Source organism: Diorhabda sublineata, chromosome 4 (assembly GCF_026230105.1).
Source record: "Diorhabda sublineata isolate icDioSubl1.1 chromosome 4, icDioSubl1.1, whole genome shotgun sequence".
Taxonomy (NCBI): domain Eukaryota; kingdom Metazoa; phylum Arthropoda; class Insecta; order Coleoptera; family Chrysomelidae; genus Diorhabda; species Diorhabda sublineata.
The window spans coordinates 5479489-5506903 of NC_079477.1; the positions used below are offsets into that span (position 1 = coordinate 5479489).

A 27415-nucleotide genomic window follows, 5' to 3' on the forward strand; every position below is an offset into this window, starting at 1 on the left:
TGTATTGTGGTATTTTGCTCGGTACCTGCTTTACATCAAATCACAAATAATGAACTACTCACTTTACTATTTGTTGTATCCTATTAAATATCGAGATATTATTAAATATTTATCTTTTAGAATTTTGTGCAACAACTCCAAAAAAAAGAAAACAATGATAGTCAAGGAGAATGTAGTACCCTCCAATCGGATGCGACTCATCTTACTATATTACCCGATACTCAACTGGCAGCTTTAACGGAAAGTGAAGATGATAGTCAGACAGAAATAAATGCTCGACGATGAAAATTTATGCAATAAAATTGCATTTTCTTTAATCGGAAGTTACTTAGATTTTCAAATCGTTTTAAACAATTTCAAGCTTTAAGACAATAAGTGACATTTTTCTTCGATGTAGTAGATGTTCCATAAAAAGATGACAATTTGCTAAATAGTCCCACAAAACAATCTAATCCTGATATTAATCCTGTAGTATTTTCGTCGAGGAGCAAAAATTTGTATATAACAAAGAAAATTATTGAAATACCAGTTATTTTCTACATTTATCACTAGAAATAGTTACTAGAGATATAGGAATTGTAAAAAATATTGTAAAAACTAACTGGTTATTGATAAATATGAACTTGATGTAGAAAATTATTTTAAAATTGTTCTGGTAGTAATCGTGTTTAGATAATTTTATTCCACACTTTATTTCAACCGAGATCATGAGTTTTATTGGTATCTCGGGAACAAGAATATGGGAAGAGGTAAATTTTCATTTATTATACTTCTTTATTCTATGTAGTGAAAACCAATACCAAAGACAAATTTGCTATCAATCAAACATTTAAAATAAATGAAAGGTTATTAAAGTTGCACAGGTTCAAATAAAAAATATTTATTTGTCTTAGTTAACCTGTTGCTATCAAAAGTGAGTGGAGACGCACATGGGCAAAATTCAAGAGATATCGTGGTCAAAATCCTTCAAGCAAAAAAAGTTTCAGGTATTAACAATTTTGAATGATGGAAGTAGGTATCTGGATATTTAATCCTTTTTGTGGAAATTAATTGTATAGACGAGACAGAAAAGTAGTTTGGCAATTAAAAGGAAGTTCCACATATACATAAATAAATAGTTGACTTGCCTCAATTTACCACTAACATTTGTTTAAAACACATCCGTCCCTCTTTCAAGGTCATATAAAAAAATGTGAAACCGGTTTACTTCTTATTTTATAATTAAGTACATATTGTGCTTATCGTGGTTTTAAAACCACATTAAAAACTGTAAATATTGTTGGATTTCACCTTCTGTCGACATAAAGAGTTTTGAATTATATTAGTTTTATTTGAAAATCCGCATTTCTGAAAAATACTAGATAAGGTTTGGATTCTATCCTTTGTGTGCACGAGGTCCCGGCAGGGCGGCGCGAGCGCCATCTATTGAACAGTCTAAACAACAAGGCGTCGGCCATGTTGTTGATGCGTTTCGAGGAGAGATGACATATCGAAGCATTGCTAGTAATTATTGTTTGATAAAGTATGGCTTTGATGAGGGGATATAATGAGAAATTGACTCATCACGACTGTGAGCGCTATCAGAAGTCAGGAGTGTGATCGTGAACCGTTTGAGCTGCGGTACGAAGATAAGGACCAATGGCCACGCGTGACCTAATTATACAGATTGGAGTACCTAGTTTTCCGCACGAGCTTTATGACCAAGGAATTTATAAAGCATTACAATAGTTTAGAAGCTTACAATTTCTTGACCTCTAACCTTGTATTTCCTCTTCGTGTGAAAGTTTTGCCAAGGGAACGTGTAACAGTGCTTAGCAAGGTTTTTAATCCACTTGTTGTGGATGCGGTACCATAGTGTTTGTGGATATTTTATGTTAATTTCAGTAATGTTTTCTCCTTACACGGACACACATTTTTTCCTTTTACTCAGGACCAACTTAAACTTAACAGCTCCAACAGTGTTCTTATTTCCTCTTATTTGTCTGGAATCAAGATATAACTCCCATCATATTTTGTCTTAATATCCGAATAACTTTTTTTCTTACTTTCATTGTTTTCAATTCTCCTAAATTATTTTATGTGTGTCCTTATGTCTTTCTATTCGGTGAAACAATATACAACTGTATAGTGTTTCTTTCTTTCCACTTGATTTCAATTTCTCTGTTGAAATTTATGTCTGGCGTACCTAGGAGTAATTGGATTTTTTTCAGATATTGAAAAATCAAACTAATAAATTCAGATCATCTTTGGCATTTCAATATTTTAAGTCTTTTACGGAGTCTTGTTCAGTCCCATTATTTCCTGTGCGGAAAACCCAACATTTTCTCTATTGTATTCACGTTGAACTGTCTACTTTCTCAAGAATACAATTTTTAATCCTTAGAAATGAGGCGTAGTACTTGAATTTTTAATTGTTTTTGGTAGTAGTAACTAGACTTTTATATTATAATATTAGAGTCCGAAATGTTATTCTTTAAATAGCCTGATCAATAGGTAGTTTGGTGGACCTTAGAAAAAGTATATGGGTAGATTCTTTTTTTATAACATTTATAAAGAGGTGACACAAGTCCTATTTGAAAAAAAAATTGTTGGTGAGGGTTACGGCCCTACTTTTGTCTGCCTTTAAAAAATTATGGTAATAATAATGCTAAAGTCTTAAGTTCCTTGGAATGACTAAAGAGGTCGAATTGAGTTTATTGACGACAAATATGTGTTTCACTAGACCAAACTTACACCGTAGAAAATATTTCCAACTAGAAGAAGTAATCCATCATTAAGATAGAGGTACAATAATTATAATAGAAGAATTCTAACGGAGTAATATCAATTATATTTGTAACTAAGGTTTGAAATAAGTGGTAGTGTAAGTAGAAATACAAACTAATGAATCTTATTTATTTACTACCTAAAAAATCCGGCTTCGCCCGGGAGTTGATATGAGATGACGTGGTAAAGCCGAAATAAAAAAATAAACTATGACGTAAAAAGTAAAAAAAAGTTTATTGAAAACGTTTTCTCATTATTTACAATACTTGTTTATAAACAACATTTTTCATTTTATTGTCCGGAGTATATATACATAAATTTTTTGGATTTCCTACTCTTGAGCAAGCTACATATAGCTGACCGTGAGAGAAGCAGGATTCTTTGAGGTTAATGCCACAATATTTTAAAGTTTGTCCTTGCGCTTTGTTAATTGTAAAACTAAAGGCTAATTTTATTGGAAACTGCAGTCTTTTAAATTGAAATGGCAATTCCGAAGAGATCAGAGGTATTCTAGGTATAAATACTGTCTGTCCTTTGGTCTTTCCAGAAATAAGTTCAGCTTCAATGATATTATTCGATAGCTGTTTTACGATCATTCTAGTTCCATTACATAATTTTGGGGAGTTGAGATTTCTGAGTAGTATGATTTTTTAATGTTTTGAGAACTAATTTGGATAACTAAAATTATGTCGCTTTAACTCCAAAATATAAGTTAGCTAATGACGTATAAATACACAAAATTTAATAACTTTATTATAGCAACAAATTAAATTTAAGACTTTATTGAAATTGGAATTTTAAATTTCGCGCCACTACTACACATGCTACAATTGCTCGCAACGCTTTTGGAAATGCAACCCAAACAATCGTTGTCCTGAATGAAGTTCAAATTTCGATAACAGATGGCGCCACTATACTTAATTCCAAGTTGTAGGGTTGGAAAGTTCCTTATATCTTTAGAAACACGCCCTTTAGATTAAAACGGGAACTTTCTAGCTTCTGTAGCGGTAGCGTATGTAGTAAAGGCGCGAAATTTAAAAACCTAAATTTTTAAATATTTTGAGAACTAATTTGGATAACTAAAATTATGTCGCTTTAACTCCAAAATATACGTTAAATAATGACGTATAAATACACAAAATTTAACAACTTTATTATAGTAACAAATGAAATTTAAGATTTTATTGAAATTGGAATTTTAAATTTCGCGCCACTACTACACATGCTGCAATGGCTCACAACTATGGAGACTATACACTATGACTATTGGAGTGTATAGTCCCCATAGTTGTCTTGAACGAAGTTCAAATATTCGATAACAGATGGCGCCACTGGACTTAATTTCCAAGTTGAAGGGTCGGAAAGTCCCTTAAAACATGCCCTCTAGATTAAAACGGGAACTTTCTTGTTCGAGGAGGGATAAAGGGCTATCACACCACATAAGTCCCTTTATCGTGTCGGGACTCCTTTTTAAGTTTTATCGGCACGCACATTTTATCGACTTAGTTTTATTATATAATAATATAGATTATTCACTTGGATGTTATTAGTAATCCTGTCTAACGATTGTCCCACACCACATCTCATTTAACAACATTTCTTCAGAAAATAAGTAGTAGGTATTGTACCAGTATTGTAAGTAGATTTTGGTTACCAATAACACCAATAGGAAATACGACCGGAAATTATCAAATTTTAAGGATCTTCGGTACTTTAAGATGCCAAAAAATATCCTGAAAAACGACAAACGCCAAACAAATTTGTCTGATTTTGAGATCAATAAATCTTTCGCGGAAGAATAATGCTAAATACCAACTATTAGAATGTAATTTCCCCTGACAAGGTTATAATTTTCTTTATTCTTCTAATATTTTGTCTAGTATCAACACTTTATACTACAAATGTTAAAATTTTGTAAATTTTCTATTAGATTCTTTTGACCTTTCTTGATTTTATAAGGGACACACTGTATAAATTACAACACAAATATTTTACGTAGTACTGTTTCTGGGAGCGAATAATTCCATTTGAAAATTATTAAACACGATTATGAGAACAAACATGAAAAATAAATTTTCTACTTATACTTAATATGCTTCAAAATACAATAATAAAAACTGCGTTGTAGAGCTGTAGCAAACCGTATGTATTCGGAATTTTTTAAATAGTATTGCCAAACTAGACTAACTTGAATCCAAGTCTGATTCAAAATACAGAACAGTGGAAAAATGTACCTTAGGCAGCTTGGTATGTAATGTATTATTTAGTTTTCTGCAAATTACGAATATTGCGACACCGCGACGTCGTACTATTCGTTGCTCTAGAATAGCACGTTATGAAGTATCAGAAGTAACTAATAAAGTAACGATACTATAGTAATGAGTACTAATTTGTTTTAGTAACGAATACATATGGTTACAATTTTTTTCGTTACTTTTACACCTCTACTTCGTTGTTACTCATGTAAAAATCAATGTTTTGTGGGTGATCAGATCATATTTAAATTTAGTTTCAAAAATATTTTCCACAAAATTATATTCATTTATAGCAATAGTTTACAGCTAGTGAATAATTTCATTCCTAGTCGATACAACGTTTTTGCAATAGATTTGGGCATATACTCAAAGCTTGTTATAAAAAAAAATGTTTTTTCTAATTCCATAATATTTCTTGTGAAACTTTTTGGTGGATGAGCATATTATTAACAAGAAGGTCCATAGCTTTGTTAATTTCATATCTACGTCTTTCGGTCCCTTGCTTTTTCTCTCCAGCTCTGGATAATTTTCTCTGTAAGGTCTCCACTACTTCCCTTCCATGATTTCAATCTACCTCTTTTCCTCTTACCCTCTGGTATCTTCCATGCAACTCGTTACAAGAGTCTGTCTTAATCCATTCTTTTTAAGTGACCTAGCCATTTTGTAACCTTGTCTTTATAAACGCTCTGATTGGTGACTCATTGAAAAGTGTGCAATTTTCATGGTATGATCTTATCTCCCATCCTAACTATGTCTGTTTTCCTCCTTCTAGTATTTTCCTCTCCCAGATTTCCAGTTTCTGTTCAGTTTCGTTCACCATTATCCAGGTTTCACAGGCGTGTTAGGTATGTTCGATGTTAATATTCTTCTAAGACTACCTGGCAATTATTAGTTCGATTTCCTTTTCTTCTTGGCATTTATTATCTAGTAGTACACACCAATATATGAAATTTTCTACTTCCTCAAATTCTATTAACATCTCATCATGTTTATGTACTTTGAAATTGCTTCCACATTTGTTCTTTATTTTGTCATTATTGTGTGAGGAGGCTATCTCTTCTACTGCTGTTATTAGTTGTATTGTGGTTTCTTCAAGCTTTCTTCTACTTCTTGCTATCAACGTCACATCATCAGCATAAGCTAAGCATTGATTTGTATTGGTATCTCATAGTCATAACAGCCAGTTGTTTTATCATAAACATTTGGTCGGATGTTCCTCTGTCTTCTCCAAACCCTCCTTGGTACTCACCTAACAATTTTTCTACATATATTTCCAATCTTCTTTTCAAAATTGATACGAGTATTTTGTATGTGACGTCTAGCTCTATAATTCCTTTATAATTTTCACACAATGTTTTGTCTCCCTTCTTGAAAATGGGTAATATAATGGCATTTCTTCATGCTTCTGGCATTTTCTCGGTTTTCCAAATCTGCCAAATGCCTGTAAGCTGTCGTCGCCATGATTTATTTGTTCTTTGACCATGTCATTATTAAAACATAAAAAATTGAGAATTGTGTATTGAAATATCAAAATAAAATTGATACTGGTCAATAGATCAATAACAAGTTTTATTTACTAATTTAAATTTAGTTAATATTTGTTATTCGAAACCAATTTTGGTTCCAATGTACTTCGAAGTGACAGAAAATATATTGCCAACATGCATTATCTCAACAATGTAGAATGATTTTGATTTAAATTCATTTCCTTTCATATCAAAATAGAGTATGAAAATATTTTTGAAAAATCTTAGTTGTAGTATGACAAATGGCTAATTAAATTCTGCCGGTATCTTTAGTTCAAACATTAAGTAGATTTTGAATCAGAAAAAACAATGACGCATATTTAATTCGTCATTTATCGCTACATTTTATATCTACAGGATGTGACAAAAATGTAAAATATTTTCTTGCTATTTTCTTGTCACAAACTGTAAAATATACTGCCAAAAGGATTGAAGACGTAACAAATACCTGATAGCAAATCAAAAATCTATGTACTGGTATATGTAGAATATTTACTATATAAAACCTTTTGATTACCGAGAATTTATCCTTAATTTCAAACATACTAAACACATTGTTTAATACCACTCAATCGTTTTAGTAACACAGTTATCCTCTTCAGAGAGTTGAAGTCAAACGCATCTCAGAGAGTATAATTATGTTTGTGTATTGGTAGTAAATAGTGTGTTCAATACAAATTGTTGAGATGGTTCCATTTAATTCATCTGAAATCTTTAATCCAGGTTACTAAACATTAAGGATTTTTGGTGAAATATTAATAATTTTACAATTAATAATGTACTGAATATTATTAATGAGTGATACATGTACTCGTGAAAAATATTTTATATAGACAGTGATTTTCACTGTAAATAAGAGTGATTTTGAAATGGTTGTAAAGAGAAACATATAAGTGGGTTGACAGAGAGTATTCAAGACTGTCATTTCCCAAAAATCATTTTTGATACATTGATACAAATGCATTCTTAATCATTTTATTTTTTTTTTTATTTGATATTTCTAGACAAAGGCTAAAACTCAATGTATAGGCTAATTTTTTAATTTATGTAAAAAATTTTCACTTTGTAAATGTGTTAGTATGATTTTGCTGATCTTGTTAATTAAAACTTAACTCTATTGACAGGCAAATATTTAGTTCTGATCCAATGGTCTGTGACAAAAAATCAGTCAAACCTGTGAAGACATCTTCCAAGAAACATACTTCTAGGAAAACAAAAAAATCATAATCACAATACCAGCGTTTGTGATAGAAATGTAGTTAGATATATGAATAAATTGAGCAGGGGATTTTGTTCTATAACTGGGCATCTTTTAGAAATTGAAGAAACTCTCGCAGATTTGCTTTAAAGTTCACCTACTATCTTCTATCTGTGTATTGTTGGATTTCTTTAATATGTTGATGTTACAGTTGCAAATCGAATGAAATGGTTGGTTGTTTGATTACTTCAGAAAATTATGAATATATTTGGTAAAATCAATTCTTACTCCCCTTATTACTACTAGGCTTTATCTTGAGGAGCTTCAAGAGGGAAGTGCTTAATGAAGGTTGTATCTGTTGTAATTTTGAAGAAATGAAGTCCTAATGTAATTTCCATAATTTAGATATTATCTCCATAATTGCACTCCTAGCGAGTTGATCTGTATATATTATATTTTAGAAAGTAGGTAGATACCAGATAATTTCTGAAGCTATCTTTATAATGTGTTGAAGTTATAGTTGCAAATCGAATAATATGGTTGGTTGTTTGATTTCTTAAAACAATCATGAGTATTTTGGTAAGACCAATTCTCACTCCCCTTATTACTACTAGGATTTATCTTGAGGAGCTTCAAGAGAAAAGTGCTTAATAAAGGTTGTATCTGATCTAATTTTTGGAGGAATGAAGTTCTATCTTGTTGCCGTAATGTAGATATTGTGATCAAGATTCCATTCCTAGCGAGTAGATCTGTATCTGTTATATTTTGGGAAATTGATAGTTTCAAGATAATAATCACTGAAGATATCTTTAAACCTTAAAAGTGATTGTATATAATAAAATTTGAACAGTGATAAACGATTTTGGATTATTTATAATGTATTATATACTTACTGTATGGAATGTGTGAGACTTAACAAACACTTATAAGCACCTACAAATTCCATCAGCTTTCTACTCAGAGAAGTCATTTTTCATGGTATTTGCAACTACAAACTACATTAGAAATTTGAGATTATGTTTTTGAAGATCAGCGATCAGAAGATCATGGATGATTTTCAATTATTCATAATGTTTTATTTACTTACTTTACTGTATGAAATGTGTACAGAAATATATACAAAGCGACAGTTGACACGGCGTTGGTGGGTGAGACCCTCAGTTTAAATAAAAATATCTACAGTTACCTTATTACGACATATTTTAACATGAACGAAATAGAACATAAGAATTATTTAAACATAGATGAATAAATCGGGGCTTATATGATCAGAGACGTAACAAAATATTCAATAAGAAAACCTGATTGTCGATTAGGTCAGGAAGTTAATCACCAGCTCTTGTCATGAAATTTTCAAATTGGAAAATGATTCCCTGTTTTCTACCAAATTTTAGTTCACTTGTACCTAGCAGATTGTTTATGTAGCACACTCACAAGCACCTACAAATTCTATCAGCTTTTCACTCGGAAAAGTCATTTTTCAGGGTATTTGCAAGTATAAACTACAACTATTAGAAGATTGAGGTTATGTTTTTAACATTTTTGACATTTATGAACGTCTATAGCGCGTCTTGCTTGCGTTTATTCTATGTACCCCTTAATATAATGTAAAGAGGCAAATGAGTGTAGCTTCATATGCAAATTTTTCTATTTGAAAGGCCAAAGTATACTATTAAGTTTGCCAGTATATACAGAGCAAATTTTCTAGATTAGGGAAGAGAAAATTTGATAGTTACAACAGCTGTCTCCCAAGTATTAAATCGTATCCATGTCTGTTTATTATATTCGGGAATGTTTTTCTAACTAAATTGTTCCATTTTTCATTGTTTTTTTGAGAATTGTGAGATATTTAAGGGACCATTATAGGAAGAAGTAAAAGTATTTTAGAAATATTAATTTTAATTGGTATATATAGAAGAAAGTGTAACGGTTTCATTAATAAGAATGTTGAGGTATTTTGAAAGATATGAATTATAAATGAACTGTACATAGGATTATAGCAACATTAAGTTAGAATTGTTGACTTCTAATCGTCAAAGGGTTATTTGAATCGGATAAGGGATTTTAAGAAAAAATTTCCATCTACGTCCGAATGAAAGTAAAAAAGATATTTTGTACCTTGAATATGTTAGGGGGGAATCGAATACTGCACCTAGTGATACCAACCTGTTTTTGCTCCCCATTTGCACAATTTTAGGACCCAATCGAGCATATGCGTGCGAAATAGTTCAAACGCATGTTCCAAATTGCACTTTAAACACAAACTTTAGTATTGAGGTTATGTAGGCATCATTTTTAAATTTATTTAATTCATATTTGTGTTTTTAAAATGGAATGACAACCGTGCTGTTGAAAAAAATTATTCTTTTGCATTATTGGATGCAGAATCTCAGAATAAGCATTATTACTTGATGAAGAAGACTATAAAAGGGCCCAACAAGATTATATATGGTAAAAAGTATAGTTTAAATAAGTGCTTCCATTGAAATTTATTTATTACGTAGGGTGTTTATTTCATATTTATTTCTATCTACTCAAATGGAGTACAAATAATATTTCAAAAGTGATAGATCGCTGAATTATTTTAAAAATCAGTTTTAGAATCGATATAAGAGATGATAAGAACGGCTTTCATTACTCAATCGTTCAACTTAAAATTTTTTTAATCTTGTCTCTAATATTGTTTGTCAATATCCATCTTGTTTCAAGATTTAAATATATGTAACGCTGTAATTATATGTACCTAATCTAACTAATTATTTGGTTTTTTATTCTGTCACATAAAATCTGTTCGCATTCTTCAAGGTCGAGGTGGCAAATTAACGGAAAAAAGATGGCGACGAACCGCGGGAACGAATTTCGTTTTAAACCACTCAAGAAACAAGTCTTTCGTAACCCAAACATTTTTTTGTGCACGATAACAAACAGAAAGACGTTTTGATTTAAACGCCCGCAAGTCTGTTATTTCCCTACAACAAGCAATTCAAGTGTATGGGTTTCAGCCGCATTTGCACAAGGTATTAATGTCATCCTCATTTTCATCATTTTCCTTCTGGCAGCCGACTACTCATTGCCGGAGGCTGAAATATGATCTGGCAATAATCGCCGATATAAACCAGATTCGTCAGCATTGGAAACCTGTTCCGTTGTTAGGTTTTTTCTCTAATAACTTTCCGTAACTCTAATTGGAATTGTCTAATAGTGGCTTCATCTGACAGTTACAGGAACATGCAATCGCCTTTGTTGCAAAAACCAACGTAAACAAAGCATCTTCTAAAACAGGATCTTCCGATTTCTTCAGTGTTTTTCGTCTTAATGTTTAGGTGGCGGCGCATTGGCTCATGGCAGCCCGCACATACACCCGCTCGCCTCCACCGCGAAGCCCATTGCGCGGCCGGATTACTGCGATCACCGAACAAGCGGGAGTCCGAATTACCGAAGCCCTACTGTAATTCAGTTCCATATCCTGTATATGTTTTATTTTTATTGTAAATATATTACAAATGGTACTCTGATGAATGAGTTTGGCTCCGCATATTTCTAAATGTATTTATTAGAAAAGTTAATATGCAAAACAAATTTTGTTATAAAAGCTTTGTAGCGACAACTAGAAGAAAAACGTTAAAATACAATGACATAAATATTGCATATTATCTTTACATTTATTTCTCGAAAAGTATATCTAAGATATTTTGTGTAAATTCTCGGATATTTAAAATGGTTGAAAGATCAAAGATCTATAAAGTTCTTAATATAAAAAAATCTTTTATCTCTGAACCAAAGGTTAGAAATGAATTATTTGAATTCATTATTATTTTGTTGACATATTTTTTTATTATATAGCACAAAAATTAAAATTTGCTCATAACTCAATAAAATTGTTTTATTTATTTGTTTTATACATAATATAAAATAGTACAAAAAACGTTTTTTGGTACGCAGAATCTAAAATGTTCTTAGATGAATTTCAATGTGAATTATCATTTGTTGGGAGGTAAATGAAAATTAAATTACAAGAATTTAATAACGGAAGAGAGAAGTAAATATGAAGAATAACAAAAAACAAGTACACCTACATAATAGTAAATAGAAAATGCAAGGATTGGGAATTCAGAACTTTTAAAGATTGTTTGTTACCACTAAATTAAGGGGTATTCTGGTCTAAAAATTTGCATATTTTCAAGACCCTTAAAAATATGTCGTTAAGCAGATTTTTAAAAATCCACAGTATTTCCGGAGATACAATAGATTTTGATTTCTCTCTATCGCGTCTGTTTTGGATTTAAAAAAAGTCAATTTTGAGTTTTAAAAAATTCGAAAAAGGCAAGAAAATTGATATTTCATGTCGACGCCATTTTGTGCCATTTTTTTTGGCTAAGGTCAATACGATAGCGACATCTTTACAGATTACAGATTTTTCAAATTTTTTGTTACAGATCACTACAAGGGCTGGAATCATGTCAAACAGGGTGCATCGTTTATACCTTTTTCAATCATCTATAGTTACGGTTTTGAACAAGCCAATATTTTGAAGATTAGGGTAATAAAGTTTATCTGTACATGTATCAGAAAACATGAGTTGGATATTAACGGTAGTTTGAAACAAGATGGTTGTAAAATAATCTATAATTAGATAGGAGAAAGAATAATTAATGGGAAATGGAAATAAATCATGTTTTGTATCTTCGGTATCTTAGCATGATGAATGATGTATTGAAACACAGCAGATAAAGTGAGTGAGTAGTGATAGTGAAAGTGTGTTCAATACGAATATCATCAATGGTTCCAAATGTGAGTGATTCAAATACGAACTTTGTTATATCCATTTAGCGGTGGTAAATAAAAATCTTTTCCCAATGTAGATTCCAGTACTGGTGTCATGATCAAGATTTCATCTTCTTCGTTATTCCATTCCATATTTTGTATTGATCCATTTATTCTGGTACAAATTTTGAGAAAATCTTGTCTAAAATAAAATAAAAGTATTTGAAACAAATGCTGTATAACAATATAATTGAATTATCACTATGGATTGAATCAATTAAAAAAAGTTACAACGAATTTAAAACAATTGGCACTAATATGACATTCTGGCTAGCCACAAAGACCTGTATCTGTGAACCTACAAGACCATCTCTTTCGCCTATAGAAATGGAGAACAGAAATTAATTAAATAAAATTATAATATCCTGTCGTTTTCATAGATAACAAAGAAATTAGCAAACGAACTTCAAAATCAAAGAGTTCAGGAAGAAAAAATTTAAAAACGCAGACAGCACAAAACTTAGGAATTTTATTAGCAATTTTATCAACTTTGCTAATCTAAAAGATTTGCAAAAAGCTGTAGACTTAGAATTGAAGATATATTTGTTTTACTAAAAGAGTATCATCATGCCACACAATGAGCCAGCTGCAAAATAATTGAAATGTGATTAATGATAATGTATCTGTTTCGATTTCTAAATTTTATATGTTACAAAATGGAAGCTAAACCCGGCAACGCTGCGACTACGGGGGTCCAGAAGAAACACAGCGAGAACCGGCAGCATTCAATATACAAGATTTGCGGACGTTAAAAATGTAAAAATCTGTTTAATGTATATAAATATATTTCACATCCATATAAAATACAAAAATAATAGATGTAATTGAAGTTTGTGCGTTTCCAAAGTACAATAGTGTATTATTATTATAAAAGAAGCAATAGAACAAACACCGACACCTAAACAGTATCAAAACACAAAATCTGTGAGACAAGTTTGTTTACAGTGTTCTACTTTATCAGTACATGTATTTTATGCTATCGAGCTACACATAGGTAATCTAGTAGGCCCATAGCGTGGTAATAATTGTCTTCCATTCTTTCCTGTTTCTTGCCTTCGCCTTCCATTAGATCTCCTTCTTCCGCATACCATATTTTTTTCAATTAGATGTGGAAAAGGGACTGATGATATTTATCAACCAAAACTATGATATTTTGAATTGCTGCAATTTCTAAATGTTCTTGACGACGTATCCTCGGACAGGAGTTTCTAACCTCATTACGCACAAAGCGAGATCAGAAATTAAGCCAGTCTGAGATTCTAAAGTATTCTCCTAAGTTCCTTAAAACCTTGTAAAATATTTTAGAGTACTTATGAACTCCTCATCCCCTCTCTCATATTTGGAAAGATAAATAAGTAAAATTTTGAACTTAGATATTAAAGGTTATGAAATTCCCTTCTAATGATGATGAATTTGTCAAAAGATGATATGTGCATTGTGACCAATAATTTTAATTGGAATACTATGGTAAGCATGTAAGATTCTGATTAATTTATTCTAACACTCTATTCGAGAAATTTAATAAAACCTCGAAATTGATTCGAATTCTTCCTCTACCTATCTTTACTCTAAATAAAAGTAAATTTTAGATGATTTTATTCTTTATATTCGCTGGTAAGTTTTTCTTTATTTTTTTTTATTGTGCTTACAAAAATTTCAGAACGAATAGAATAGAACAGACTAACATCACTATGAACTAACAGAATCTTCTAAATCTTTTATCTGCGTAATCACCAATACAATGCTCATAATAATCAAGATCTCAATCCTTCATATCAACTCTTATCCTAAATTCAGAATTTATCCTATACCTAACAGATGGTAGGAAAAATGTATTGGTCGAAACAAAAATATTTGTACAATTCCTATATCATGGGGATGTCTAATTCCAAATGTTAATAGCTGCACCAAATGCACAGGAACAGAAAATTTTGTGCAGGAAACATCGCAAGTCATATTAATAGGAATAGTCCATTCTATTCAAATCCAAGATCAGTTGATCCGATCAACCAGTGTCTTGTTAACCGAAAAACCAATTGCTATTGAGTATCCTTCACAAAATCAAGATAGAAAAATTGAAAATTCCAGAAACCCATAGTCAAATCCAATCAATAGAGCCGTTGGAAAATCTGCCCCAGATTTCAACAGGACTCAGTGCCACATCTAATACTTTATTAATATCTGTTTTAGTAACTTTATTAGTAATTTTATTGAAGAAGAAAAGAAGAATCTCAACATTCCTTTTTGGACCCAAGCTGCAACCAGCCCAGGTCCAAGTATTACAGGACTTTGAGGACGAAGTCTAAGCCAAAGAAGGGAGGAAAAATGTAAGAATAAGGAAACGGCAGACGGTTGCCGGCCGATGCTTAATCCGCAGACCAGATATTATAAATTAATAGAACACAGACTTTTAAATAGTTTGTTTTAGTAAAATATATTTAAGTACTATTAAAAATTCCAAAGTGTATTTTTGAAAATAAAATTGGTTGATGTGGATATTGCAGTTGTTTCGATATATTTACTACAGATTTGAGTTGAGAAGAGTGTTAATATGATTTAGCGTTGTGGTAATTAATTAGGTTCGAGAAGTTTTTCTACACACTGAGTTGAAAGTTATTAATGTATGGGTGGGTAGCACAATAAACAAATTTCGATAACTACTCAAACTTACTATGTATACATAATACCAAACAAAACAATGTATACAAAATTATACATAAAACGAAAAGCTAAACTTAGTCGCGCGTGCCAAATCTCTAGGAGCAGCGTAACTCCGCAGAGATGTAGGCGTCTAAGAACTACTCGCTTTGCTGTCCCGAGACAGAATGATTTTCTCCTCGATATTATTTAAGACATTTCTATATACGAGGTCTTGCTATTAAATAACGAGGCTGGTTACGAAAATGGTTTTATTATAAAAATTTCTCTACAATCGAATGCTCTCCTTCAGTAAACTCGCTACACTCCTTTGCATACGTTTGTTCCATTGATCAAAGCAGTGCTGGAAGTCTTCTTTGGTGAGCGCCTTTAGGAGCTCTGCCGTTTTTTGCTTTACCGCTTTCCCTCGACCCAAATCGGGTCCCTTTCAAAGCAGATTTTATCTTCGGAAACAAAAAAAGTCGCACGGTGTCAAATCTGGTGAGTATAGCGAGTATTAGAGCACTGGAATGCGCTTACTGGCCAAATACTGCTTCACAGATAGCGCGTTATGGACAGGTACAAACTTCACGGGTGTTCTTTCACAACTCGGGCACAACTAGTTATCGCAGTGTTGCCAAAACTGACAAATAGTAAATCTCACCCGTCTAGGGCGCCCTCTAGGTGCGCAGTCTCGTTATTTATTAGCCAGACCTCGTATAATAGTTTTTGCCGTTGTACAGCTAATATAAATAGATATATTTTCGATTCTTTTCGAATAATCTCGGCAACTTCGTACAAATGAGCAGATCATAGCGACACATATTTACAATAGACTTAAGTTGTTAAGATCGTTATGTTTCAAGTATACAGTACAAAAACTGTATTTACAGTAGCTTAGACAATATTCCATCGATAAATTTCGTTTAATTAATTACAAATCATTACTGAGGTAAGTAACATAAGCATATATTAATAATAGTTAAATATCTGAATAATTATTTGGTTTAAAAAGGTAAATATTCAAGGTTTTCAAGGAGTGGCTTAAATATTGTTTAGAATGAGATAAGAAACATTTACTAGATTTAATTAATTATTGTATTCAAGACGAAAACTGAAGAGCTTTAAAACATTTTAATTGTCTAATAATTATCTTATTTACTAAAGATAAAATAATTCAAATATACATAGTTTATAATTGCGCAGATACGAACACTAATATAATTTCTAATTATTGAAAATATTAGAATTCTTCTAACAAAAATTTTCAAGGTATTATTTAATAAAAGTGATCTAAAAAATAAAATAAAATTATTTGAAAAGAATAAAACATCTTAGTAGTAAATAGGGCTGGAAATATTCGTTATCTTATTCCAGAAACGTCACATGATCAAGTCTCACCCTAAACTTTTGGTTTTAATGTTGAAGATGCTTTGATGATGACATATATTTTTTTATATTATAACTGCTCTCCACATTTGACCGTTTTTCTCCTACCAAATTTCAAAGCATACATTCAACAGATACTTTTCAATAAGTTTACTCATCTACAAGGTTCTAAAGCAAGCTAAGCCTATGTATGAACCTCGGTAAATACAAAACTACTCTCCCAGTTCCCGGTTGTGAACAAATATTTAATTTTAAAATCTCTAGAGAACTGTCTTAATTTGTTATTTATTTCATTGTATCTTATTATCACATAGAAGGGAAAACTGCTGCAATAATTTTAAACATAAAGCAGAACATGATACTAATCACATTGATAAAATGTTTTATATACGAGGGGCGTTTTTTTAACCTCCCATCTCTCCGTGCAGACGTTACGCGGACAGAAGAAAGCGGAAATGCGCTGTAGGCGAAACTCTTTCACTACACACTCCGCCATTGTTGGTATTCATGTGTCAGTCGGCGTTGTGCTACATAAATCTATGCGCTGTGCGCGAATGGTGTCGAAAGTTTGAAGATAAAGGGGGCCAAGGACGCAAATCTGTAGTTTCAGATGACCTGGTTCAACGAGTTGATAGAATAGTTGAAGAAAACCGCAGATCCACCATTACTGCTTTGTCTAAGGAATTTCCAGAAGTTTCTAGGTGTGTTTTGTACTCTATTGATACTGAACATCATTAGGCTACATTGGCGGCAACTTTCTTTAAAGAGGGTATTGAAAAGCGTCGAAAAGTAACGGAGTATTCGGAGAAAAAACACTGCCGTCATATAAATAAATATTTGTAATAAGAAAATGTAGTATTTAATTACTTGAATAAGAGGAATAAATTATAATATATATAGTTGTTGATATAATTCAATATTATTGAAGTTATTTTGAAAAACAAACAAAGAAAAAAGATATGAATTTATTGAAATTTATTATAGATTTCTTAACAGACAGGCAGCGAACAATCTGTTTTACAGTGGATGTGTTCTTTATTTTTTTGTTTTGCATTTTAAAAAATCCGCCATTGAAATATTATTTTGTCGAGCCCCTTCTGCAAACACTGCGACCCCCAGAGTTTCGCGAACCACCAGTTGGAAAACACTGTTCTAAAGTATGTAAAAAAATTTTCTTCGAATACGATTTTTTTTAAATTGATTAATAAAGGAGTTACAACCCTTTACAGAGGTAAATTATGTCAAATACCTACAAAAAGTACATAATTTTGGGAATCTCATAAGAATACATTCTTAATTATCTGCAATTACTGTTTTGATTGTCGTTTGTAAAGCTAAATTTCAAATGTATTATAGATTTCTTAACAAACGGACAGCGAACAATCCGTTTTTGTTTTGTTATTTTTTGCTTTTGATTTTAATGGCATTTAAAAAAAAATCCGTCATCACAATATTATTTTCGTAAACCCCCTCTGCAAACACTGCAACCCCCAGTGGTTCGTGAACCACCGGTTGGTAATCACTGTTCTAAAGTATGTTAAAAAACAAGGATACTTCTTCAAATATGATTTTCTCTAGAACTGATTTATAAATATCTACAAAAAGTTCAAAATTTTGGGGATCACATGAATTTGTTTTTAGGAAGTACTATCTTGAGAAAATTGACAACGGAATATCACAAGAAACTGTTATAAAGAAATGGCGTTAATAGATCAGTTATTTCCAAACGTTCACAGTGCTTTAGAAACGATATCTAAAAAAGAAAATTTTACTGATTTCGTGATAACTTACTGCGATAAAATAGAAAAAGGACAAGGTTTTATGGGGGACGTTTTTTTCTTGAACATACAGGATAAAAACAGTAATAAGAAATTGGAATTGGTCGTGAAGCAGTCAACAGATTCGGAGTATGTTAGGAATAATATACCGATACATATTCTATATAATAATGAGAGTAATTTTTACGAGAAAATTTGGCCGACATTTATCGATTTCCAGAAAGAAAATTTAAAAACATTGATATTCAATAATTTACCGAAGTGTTATGCAACAGATCTAAAACCAGGGAACGAATTTTTAATATTGGAAAATTTAAACAAGCATAATTTTTCTAATATAGACAAAAATCACTTTTTCAACAGAGAGCAGGCTGAATACATCCTTATAAAATTTGGTCAATTTCACGGTCTGTCGTTTGCGTATAAAAATAAATATCCAAAAGAATTTTCAGCATTGAGCCAAGTATTAATACCTTACTGGATGATACTGTCAAACATAGATTTATTCCAAAGCTTAATGAAGAAAGGTTTTACCGAATGTTTACGGTATTTAGATCCCTCCACTGATTTAAATATCATAGAAAAAATTAAGGGATATGTAGAAAACGGGGTAGCTATATTCCAAAATTCTGTTACATACAATGGAAACAACGGTGTTATCTTACAGGGAGATTGTTGGAGTAATAATATATTTTTAAAATATAATGTAAGTATTGTATAAAATTATATAAAAGGTGGAATTTTATAATATATAGTTCATAGTTGCCATGTTGGGTGGCCAAGGGTCCCTTGAGCACATACGCCTTCAGATAGGCCCTTCGTGTCCCACTAGACGTTACCGAAGGCCGATTGAAAAACCGATCAAACGCTTTGACTTGAACCCTTTGGCGTCATTAGGCAAGCTGTGAAGCTTGTCTAAGTGTTTAAACCTCCTCCATGCACTCCGGATCGTCCGTGATGCCCATGGTATGGAAATGGCGTCTTAGTATCTGGTTAGAAGTCCCGTCATTAGTCGGATTTCGATCCTGCCTTGCGAGTAAACCGTTGAAAGACGCGATAGCAACACTGAGAATGGGTTCTGGACCCATCGGTGAGTTCCCAGTCTGGCCTGTGAGTCCGCCTTGTCGTTGCCTTTGTTTCCCGAGTAACCGGAGACCAAAACGAGCTTAATCTTGCAGCCATCACTCACCAGATTCTGTAGGACTCTCTTGCACTCCAGCATTAGCCTAGAGCACCCCTGTTAATGCTTGTATGACAGCTCTACTATCTGAGCAGAATGAGATAACCGTGTTTCTATGGCGTCGATTGAGTAGCGCGCGTCCATCACAGCAAATACCTAGGATTGGAAGACGATTGCGTATTTCTCAAGTGAAAAGATTCGCTTATTTCGGGGTGTCCTTCGCAGAAGTATGCTCCGATCTAGCCATTCCTCCTGGAACCGTCTGTGTCCATTATTCAGTATAGGGACTTGGAGTCACCATTCCACTCATACCGATCAGTGATGTTTGCCTCCAAACCCTTATTATTAACGATCGCAGGCGTCATTTGGTCGTTGCCCATTGAAATAATAGTATCCACCTGTTGCCTGCATCCAGATTTTTGCCTGGTCAGTTGGTCCAGCCTGCAGTTCTTTGTGGAAGTTCAGCCTGTAGGCTAGATCCAAGGGTGGGAGGCCCAGTAGGACTTTTATAATATATGAAAGGGCTCAATAGCCCTTAAAGGCACAAGACTTGGAATTGCTCTACTACTTTCCTTCATTTCCAATTATTTTCATCCATTCTAGTTATATGCCTTATCCAACTGAGTCTTTTTATTCTGACCACTATCCTTTCTCAGCTTATATATTGCTTCCTGCGATTGTTCTCTTCTTCAATTTCTAGTGATTTGGTTTGGTTCCTTCTGGTATACTCTTCTCCTCCTGCTAGTGACCTCACATAGTTTATTTTTCAACTATTTATAATTATTTTATTGAATTCCCTAACGTTTTTTCTTTTTTTTAGAATATAGGAAAATTAGAAGATATGAAAATGATTGACTTTCAAATATCAAACGTTGGTTCCGTTGTACACGATTTATCATACTGTTTGTATGCAGGTGGTAGTAAAGAAATTTTCGATAATTTCAATCACTACCTTAAAATTTACCACGAAAGTTTAAGCGATACCTGTTTAAAATTCAGTTGTTCGAATTTCATATCGTTAGACGAATTGAAAGAAGAATGGAAAAATTATGGACGGTGTGGATTCATACTTGGGATAATATTAATCGACATCAAATTATCGGAAAATGTTTCGTTAGATGACATGGCAAAAATGAATGATGAGGGCGTACAAAACTTTAGTCAAGATGATGCCCAAACTATCAAAAGAAAATTATTGGAATTAGTTAACCACATGTTTGAAAATGATTTTTTGTAATTAATACATTTTAATAGATTAATTAATATAATTAATATAACCATGCTGTTGGAGGCCACTAGTTATAACCAAAAAGTCTGAAATTTTTTTATAAGTTGACTAATTCATATAAGAAAAACTTCAGAAGTCTATCGATTTCTCATTATTTCAGTCTGTGATGAAAATAGAGGAAAATAAAAAATATTACACTGTAGGGTATGGAGTTTTTTTCGATAAAAAAAGGTCCCTTGTAATTATATTCTAAAAGCGTATGACCCTGATAACTGTGAAAATTTTCTTCAACTCTCAAATAAGTCAAGTGATGAATTTGAAAGTGAAAAATCAGATTCCAATTCCAAAATAATTCTGGAAATTTTTTTTGACTCTGAGAAATCGATAGACTTCTGAAGTTTTTCTTAAATCAATTAGTACACTTTAAAATACTTGTAAAAAAGGTTTCAATGTTGTATTACAATTTTTCATTCTAATTAAGCCGTTTCCTTTCCAGGAGACCTTTCCCTTTGCTCCTATAACTGTTATCTTTATTCCTTCATATATTTTTCTCTTTTTCAATCTCCTTTATAGAGGGGATAATTTTAGTATAAAATGTATATTAATTGAGTTTAAAATCACTTTCCATTTGTAGACACTGTAATATTTGTAAGACAATTAAGATTATCCCAAATAAATGGTAATTATAATATCAATATCACTTAATTCTAATAGCAAATATTCAATTTATACATACTTATTTCCATAATCTTGCAGCATTCTGCAAAATGTTTGTATGAACCAAGATCCCAATTTTCTATTTCTTATAGCAGCATATCCACGAAAGGACGCCCAAAACGTTAATGTATCTCTTATATTTGCACTGGGCCCATCAGTTGTCAAGGTAGTATGTATATCTTCTACATTTTTACTTTCTAATACTGTTAATGATAAAAAAAATAATTATTTCGTTTGGAAATACGATAACTTAGTTGTACAACTTAGACTTCTCAAATTCTGAGATATCTTTAAGTTTCTTTTTCTTATCAAATGCAGCGAAACAGCATAGCAAAATAATATTTGAACATATTACTACAATTTTGAGGTATTCTATTTTTTCTTTCTATTACTAAATCTCAATTTTGAATATTCTTTTTAGGATATCAGAAATTCTTTTAAAAATTATTGTTTCCTTAAATTCTTTCATTGCTGTGTTGCTCCCATGTCAAGTGGCATTTAGAAAACTGGATAAATTTAAAAGCTGCATTATTGTGTACTTTTATGATTCTACGAATTATACTGGAAATTATTTTACATACATTTTTGGCATTCATTGCCTTGGCATGACTGAAGGATTAAAATTTTTGGTTTCCCTGCTAAATTCCTCTGGTTTCTAGTAAACATAATTTCTTGTATTTTGGAAACTTTTACATGACAGCTATTACAACCATATATCACTCCTAAAAACAAACATAAGCAATGATCCATACAAAAATAGCACGTAACAATTTGAATCATTTTCACATATTTTTTTTGCAATACATATACTGCAATGTTTTTTTTTTTTTATTTAGCACAATAACCAGTATAGTGAATTTCTGGTAGTCAACAGCTTTTCCATTTACCGATAGTCCTATTTTCCACTGAATTTTGTCAGTGATAAATTTTTAACATTATGTCTAGTATACAAAGATGTAGATTGGGGATCACAATGTCCTGCAACCTCAAAATATATTATGCCTGTTTTTAATGTCTACGGAGTTGCAGAGTTCCAATAAATTCCAGTATCTGGAAGAAATCTTCACTCCTAAAGATTTATTTTCAGAAGCATTTTTTACATATACTTGTTACAGTGACATATTTTTGAACTAGGTAAAGTGGAGTGCTGCTTCCTGCTTATAGAATCTACTCTAATTGGTTTTTATTTATATGTGACGAGTAACTGAAACTAAAGAGGCACTTTAATTATTGCCCATTTATGTTTTATTAGCAATCATATGTCAATTTCGAGTCGATAATATGGAAATTCGGTGCTTTATATAATTTATAACAATTTAGCTCTACAACAAAAATTCCATTTCAATTTCTTGATATTGTTAGTTTTGTTGTGTGATTTGGTGACCTACAGACCAAGTACTAAATTAGTGTGAGAATATCAAATACTTTTAATAATTTTGTGATTTGCATATATACAAATAAACAATATTGTACCATTGAATTACTTACCTTCGTCCCCGTGTGACATGATACAAATAAATAAACTAGATTCATTACATATAGAATCTACTATAGTCTTAATCTCTTGCAACATTACTAAATGGTTCAGATCATTTTTTACAATCACTTTATATCCAAATTGTTTGAAAACCTCTTCAAGTTTATCCCTATCCTTATTTGTTCCTTGTCTATTGAGCAAGATTTTACCAGATGGAGGTAATAAGTGCTATAATAATAAAAAAAATAATATACACATACAGAAGAAAATTCATTGACTTTCAAAATCTATCAACTCACAAACAGCCTATAATTTATTAAAAGCTTTTACGTTGTTTTTATTGTTGAAAATTTTCTCAAGAATAAATATTATTTTTTGGCTGTAATTTAAGTTAGAGCAAAGCATAGTCGTTATTGCCATACATACTCAAATTCTTAATAAAATGAAAATGTTACCCTACCTCAAATTGTTGTTTTTTATTTTTCTAAACTGCAAAAATATTGTGTAAAAATGCATGCAAATACTTACACAAAAGAAAAAAATAAACATGTAATAATTTGTGATTTAAAATAATAATTTGTTAAGCATTATATATTAACCTTAAATTCTCTATGCACTTCATTATAGAATAATTCCTGATTAATAATAAGAACTACTCCAGGTCTACTTGGATCTATTTCATAACAATCTTCCAATGTTTCCACACTATTTGTGACAGATTTAATGGTAGGAGTTAAGTTATGTTGATATTCCATAAAGTAATTTTCATGTTGTTCGTTTTCAACAATTTGTTGTAATGACATATTTTCCAAATTTCTTTTAGTAGCCCTCTCTACTCTTTGATTATCCATACAAGTTACTGAAATTTGTCTGTTGTGACTTATTGGTTCTAAGCTCCGATGTCCACTTTGTAAAGGTTGATCATTAATTTTATTGACAGATCTATTTGAATTCTGTCTAATTTCTTCTGGAAACTAAAAATATCACACTATAATGTATTGCATATTTAATAATGATGAAAATCATTTCTTACATAACTATCTAAAATCTTATCTTACCCCTGATAACGCAGTTTCTAATTTGTCTTTTAAATGTTCCATTCCCATAACTTTCAGGGTTTGTTTTATTTCATTATAATTCAATTGATTTATACTTTCCCATTTTAAAAAGTACACCTCGAGGTATTCTTCACCATATTCATCAAAATATATATTGCATCTATTGAAGCTTTCCCTGACATAGTTGAGAAAAGTTTTTGTATCTTTTCTATCTAAGTTGTCACAAATTAAATAAATGGTTTTTTTAAGCTTGTTAATGTATAGAGAATGGGGTTGATTTGGTAGAAAATGAGCGATAACATCCGATTTTTCGTAGCCTACAAATAATATAGGAAGTTGAGTTATTTTAATTAGCCATTAATTAAGCTTTTGTCTACAAATTTTAACAATTTTTTGACAATAAAACATTTCTCTCTTTCAATTTATTTTTAAAAATACATCTCAAAAAACAAGTTTTATTCTTTTGCAGCTAGAAAGATTTCATCAATACTTCAGATATATTCCAATACATGATTCTTACATGATTATTGTTAGATTTTACAAATCAACATTTTCTTTGGCTCTTTACTTACCATTATTTTCACTACACACATTTTTGCTCAATGTTAGTTCTTATACTTGTATTCAAGCCATAATATATTTCTATGGTGTTTTTGCTCTTAGAACTATATTAAATTGATAATTTAAACTCACCTAATTTCCGTAAAACTGCATAGTTTTTTATAGTACAAAATGCTTCTACCAATTTTCTTTCCCAATAATCTCTTTTGTGCGAATGGTATTCTGCCCATAAAGACAATATATTTTTACTACCACCTGCCAATAATAATAATATTCTCTGAAGCTGAACTTCTATTTCAGTGCGATCTTCTAGTAATAAGTAAACCACAGATATCTAAAATCAAAACATTTATGGAAATATAAATAAAAATAGACACCGAAAAATAATTGTTATTGAACATTCCGATAACCAAAATTCCAAGTAATTAAACGAACAAATAAAAGTGTATAACAAAGTCTTTTATTCACGAGGCGAAGTTTACTGCCACAACCGCTAGCGCATGGAGTAAATCACTAAGAGTGAGTAAATACGCGACTAGAATACTATACTTTATCCAGAACTTCTAAATATTTTTATTGAATTTTGTATTTGAATATTTTCTTAATATTAAGTATCTAATTTTAAAAGATGGTGATATTTATTTATAGTTAATAATAATTTCTTTTGTCAATTCAGTTCATCTAGTAGAATACTATACTTTATCCACGACTACTAAATATTTTTGTTAATAAACATTTATGCACATTCCAAGTTACTGATGGATCAGTGTAGATATTCGAACTGGGTTAGAATTTAGTCTATAAAAATTCACTTTCTAATTTTTTTTTATGTGTGCAGAAAGGTAACGGAAATATTTAGTGATTTACATGATAAAACTTTAAAAACCAATTTTTTGTAATTCAACCATATAATATTATAGCTAAATCAAAGAAGCATCTGGCAAAAGTGATTAATGGATTCATTAATTCTTTCTGTGATTATCAGGTATTATTAAATTAAATAAACAGATTTATAATGAGTATATTATACAACACCCTTGGATAATAGTGGTGTTTGCATGTTTGTATAGACTTAAAACTGATTATTAACTTAATACTATTCACTTGCTATTGAAATAATCAATTACCAAGAAATAAGTTATTTTTTATTATAAAATAAATTATCACTTGAAGGTAAGTACACTCTTGGTGTGGTAATTTGGTTTATTATTTCAAGAATTTAAGTAAAAAAATTTTCTGACAATTGTTCTAGGTTTATTCTATATTCTTCTAAAATACAGCATCAAAGAAAATATATTTTTCACAATTTTCTTACATAATATGTCAATGCCATATTTTGGAAAAATATAGAACAAACCTAGAATAACACATAACAACCACTAGAATTTTGATACCTAAAATTTGGGGTACCAGCTCAGAAGTCATTATTTTTTTAATTTTCTCTAACTAAAAGTTTCATACTCAGCCATTTTGGAACAATGAAGAACAAATCTAGAAAAACCTGGAACAACCTTTAAAGTTTTTGTAACTTCAAAGTTTCAGTCCAGTGCCAACTTCTTGTGGGTGTACACAAGAGCTTTCCACATTTTAATGAGTCTAAGAGATGGAGTTAATTATGAGGCAGATTTAATAAAGCTCATAATTAAATCTAAAAGATACTTTATTAAATGGAGAGTAGAGCTGTTAGCTGGCTATGCAATTGGTTCAATTTTATCTTGAAACTGTAATATCTCCTAAGATATTCTTCAGAATAAAATATTGGGAAATTTTGTTAAATAAATACTTGTGATAATGCAGGTTATTAAATATTATTTTACCAAAAATAGCTAAAACCAATAATTAATATCTATTATATATGTTGCACTCAATCAGAATAGTTACCAATTCATCAATATCCAGTTCTTGTTCAATATGTTTAACTTTTTCAACATTCAAAAGACTCCTTGCATCCGGTAAACTTACTATAGGATTTGTTGCAGCATCTGTAGTTTCACATGGTAAAGTGTCTGAAAGATAAATGTTATTTATTTTACTTTAAATAAGAATTCATGAATTAGAAATATTTCATTTACTGGCAGTTTTTTATTGCTTTTGTAAGAATACTAACTACAATCTCAAGCTGTATCCAAGTTGTCTCTTTTTAAATGTGTCTAAATGATAATATAATTGCAGATTCTGCAAAACATTTAAACACATCAAATTGCCACTAAATTTTCTCTAGCATAAACAGTTGTTTATGCAAAAGGATGATCAGTTCTTATTAAATCTAAACAAAGTATTAGTACATATGGAATTAATTAGAATTACAGTCATTAAAATCAAAATTAAATTAAAAAATTACTGTTGACCATTTTTACAAACAAAAGTCATCACATATCTTTTAAATAATTTTGTATAAACAATTTTATATTGAGTGTTTGTCATTATAAGGATTATAAGGACAATATTACGTACCACTTAAATCGTCAACACTCTCGGAATCACTTTCTACATAATTTGAATTATCGGTATCATATTTATTATTTGTATTGCCCATTGTTGGTATAATTTAAAAGTTTTAGTACTGTTAATAGGAAATTTTAAGGGGAATCCCTACGACGTAATCAATAATAACTTTGCCCATATGGAAAGTATAACTTTTACTTACTTTAGTAAACTAAGTATGTAGTTTAAAAGTGAAAAATAAAAGTTAAACTTAGGCTAAAACTCAAGAGAACGATTATTATTAATAATACAAAAATATTACGTTATTGACACATTCTTATATTCTTCTGTTTTATTTATAACATTTCCTAATTCGGACAAATAGGCTAAAGGCTCG

General features: G+C 31.0%; 3 protein-coding genes across 5 annotated transcripts in view; 2 read left to right on the forward strand and 1 right to left on the reverse strand.

The window, feature by feature from the left end:
• LOC130442384 (transmembrane protein 198) overlaps positions 1-11623 on the forward strand; it is a 70085-nt gene extending 58462 nt beyond the window's left edge. For both annotated transcript variants that reach the window (XM_056776445.1, XM_056776446.1), the window contains one exon: positions 121-11623. In XM_056776445.1, the coding sequence (XP_056632423.1) occupies positions 121-285 (165 nt within the window). In that variant the 3' untranslated portion in view covers positions 286-11623. The remainder of the gene's footprint in view (positions 1-120) is intronic.
• Positions 2445-27372, reverse strand: LOC130442382 (caspase-8). 2 transcript variants are annotated; one of them, XM_056776443.1, is made up of 10 exons: positions 27242-27372; positions 27049-27186; positions 26476-26600; positions 24727-24928; positions 24034-24350; positions 23575-23949; positions 22987-23203; positions 22080-22220; positions 21518-21701; positions 2446-12711 (listed from the first exon to the last, which is right to left on the reverse strand). In XM_056776443.1, exons 2-10 carry the CDS (start codon positions 27128-27130, stop codon positions 12546-12548), a joined length of 1809 nt encoding a protein of 602 aa, XP_056632421.1. In that variant the 5' UTR covers positions 27131-27186; positions 27242-27372; the 3' UTR covers positions 2446-12545. The 2 variants fall into 2 exon arrangements, with proteins under 2 accessions (XP_056632420.1, XP_056632421.1); XM_056776442.1 differs by having other exon boundaries at positions 2445-12711; positions 27049-27372.
• On the forward strand, positions 15367-21476 carry LOC130442383 (uncharacterized). Its single transcript, XM_056776444.1, has 3 exons — positions 15367-16158; positions 18237-19079; positions 20374-21476. The coding sequence occupies exons 2-3, from the start codon at positions 18294-18296 to the stop codon at positions 20788-20790; spliced, it is 1203 nt and encodes a 400-aa protein (XP_056632422.1). The 5' UTR covers positions 15367-16158; positions 18237-18293; the 3' UTR covers positions 20791-21476.
• Positions 27373-27415: the final 43 nt, after the last annotated feature.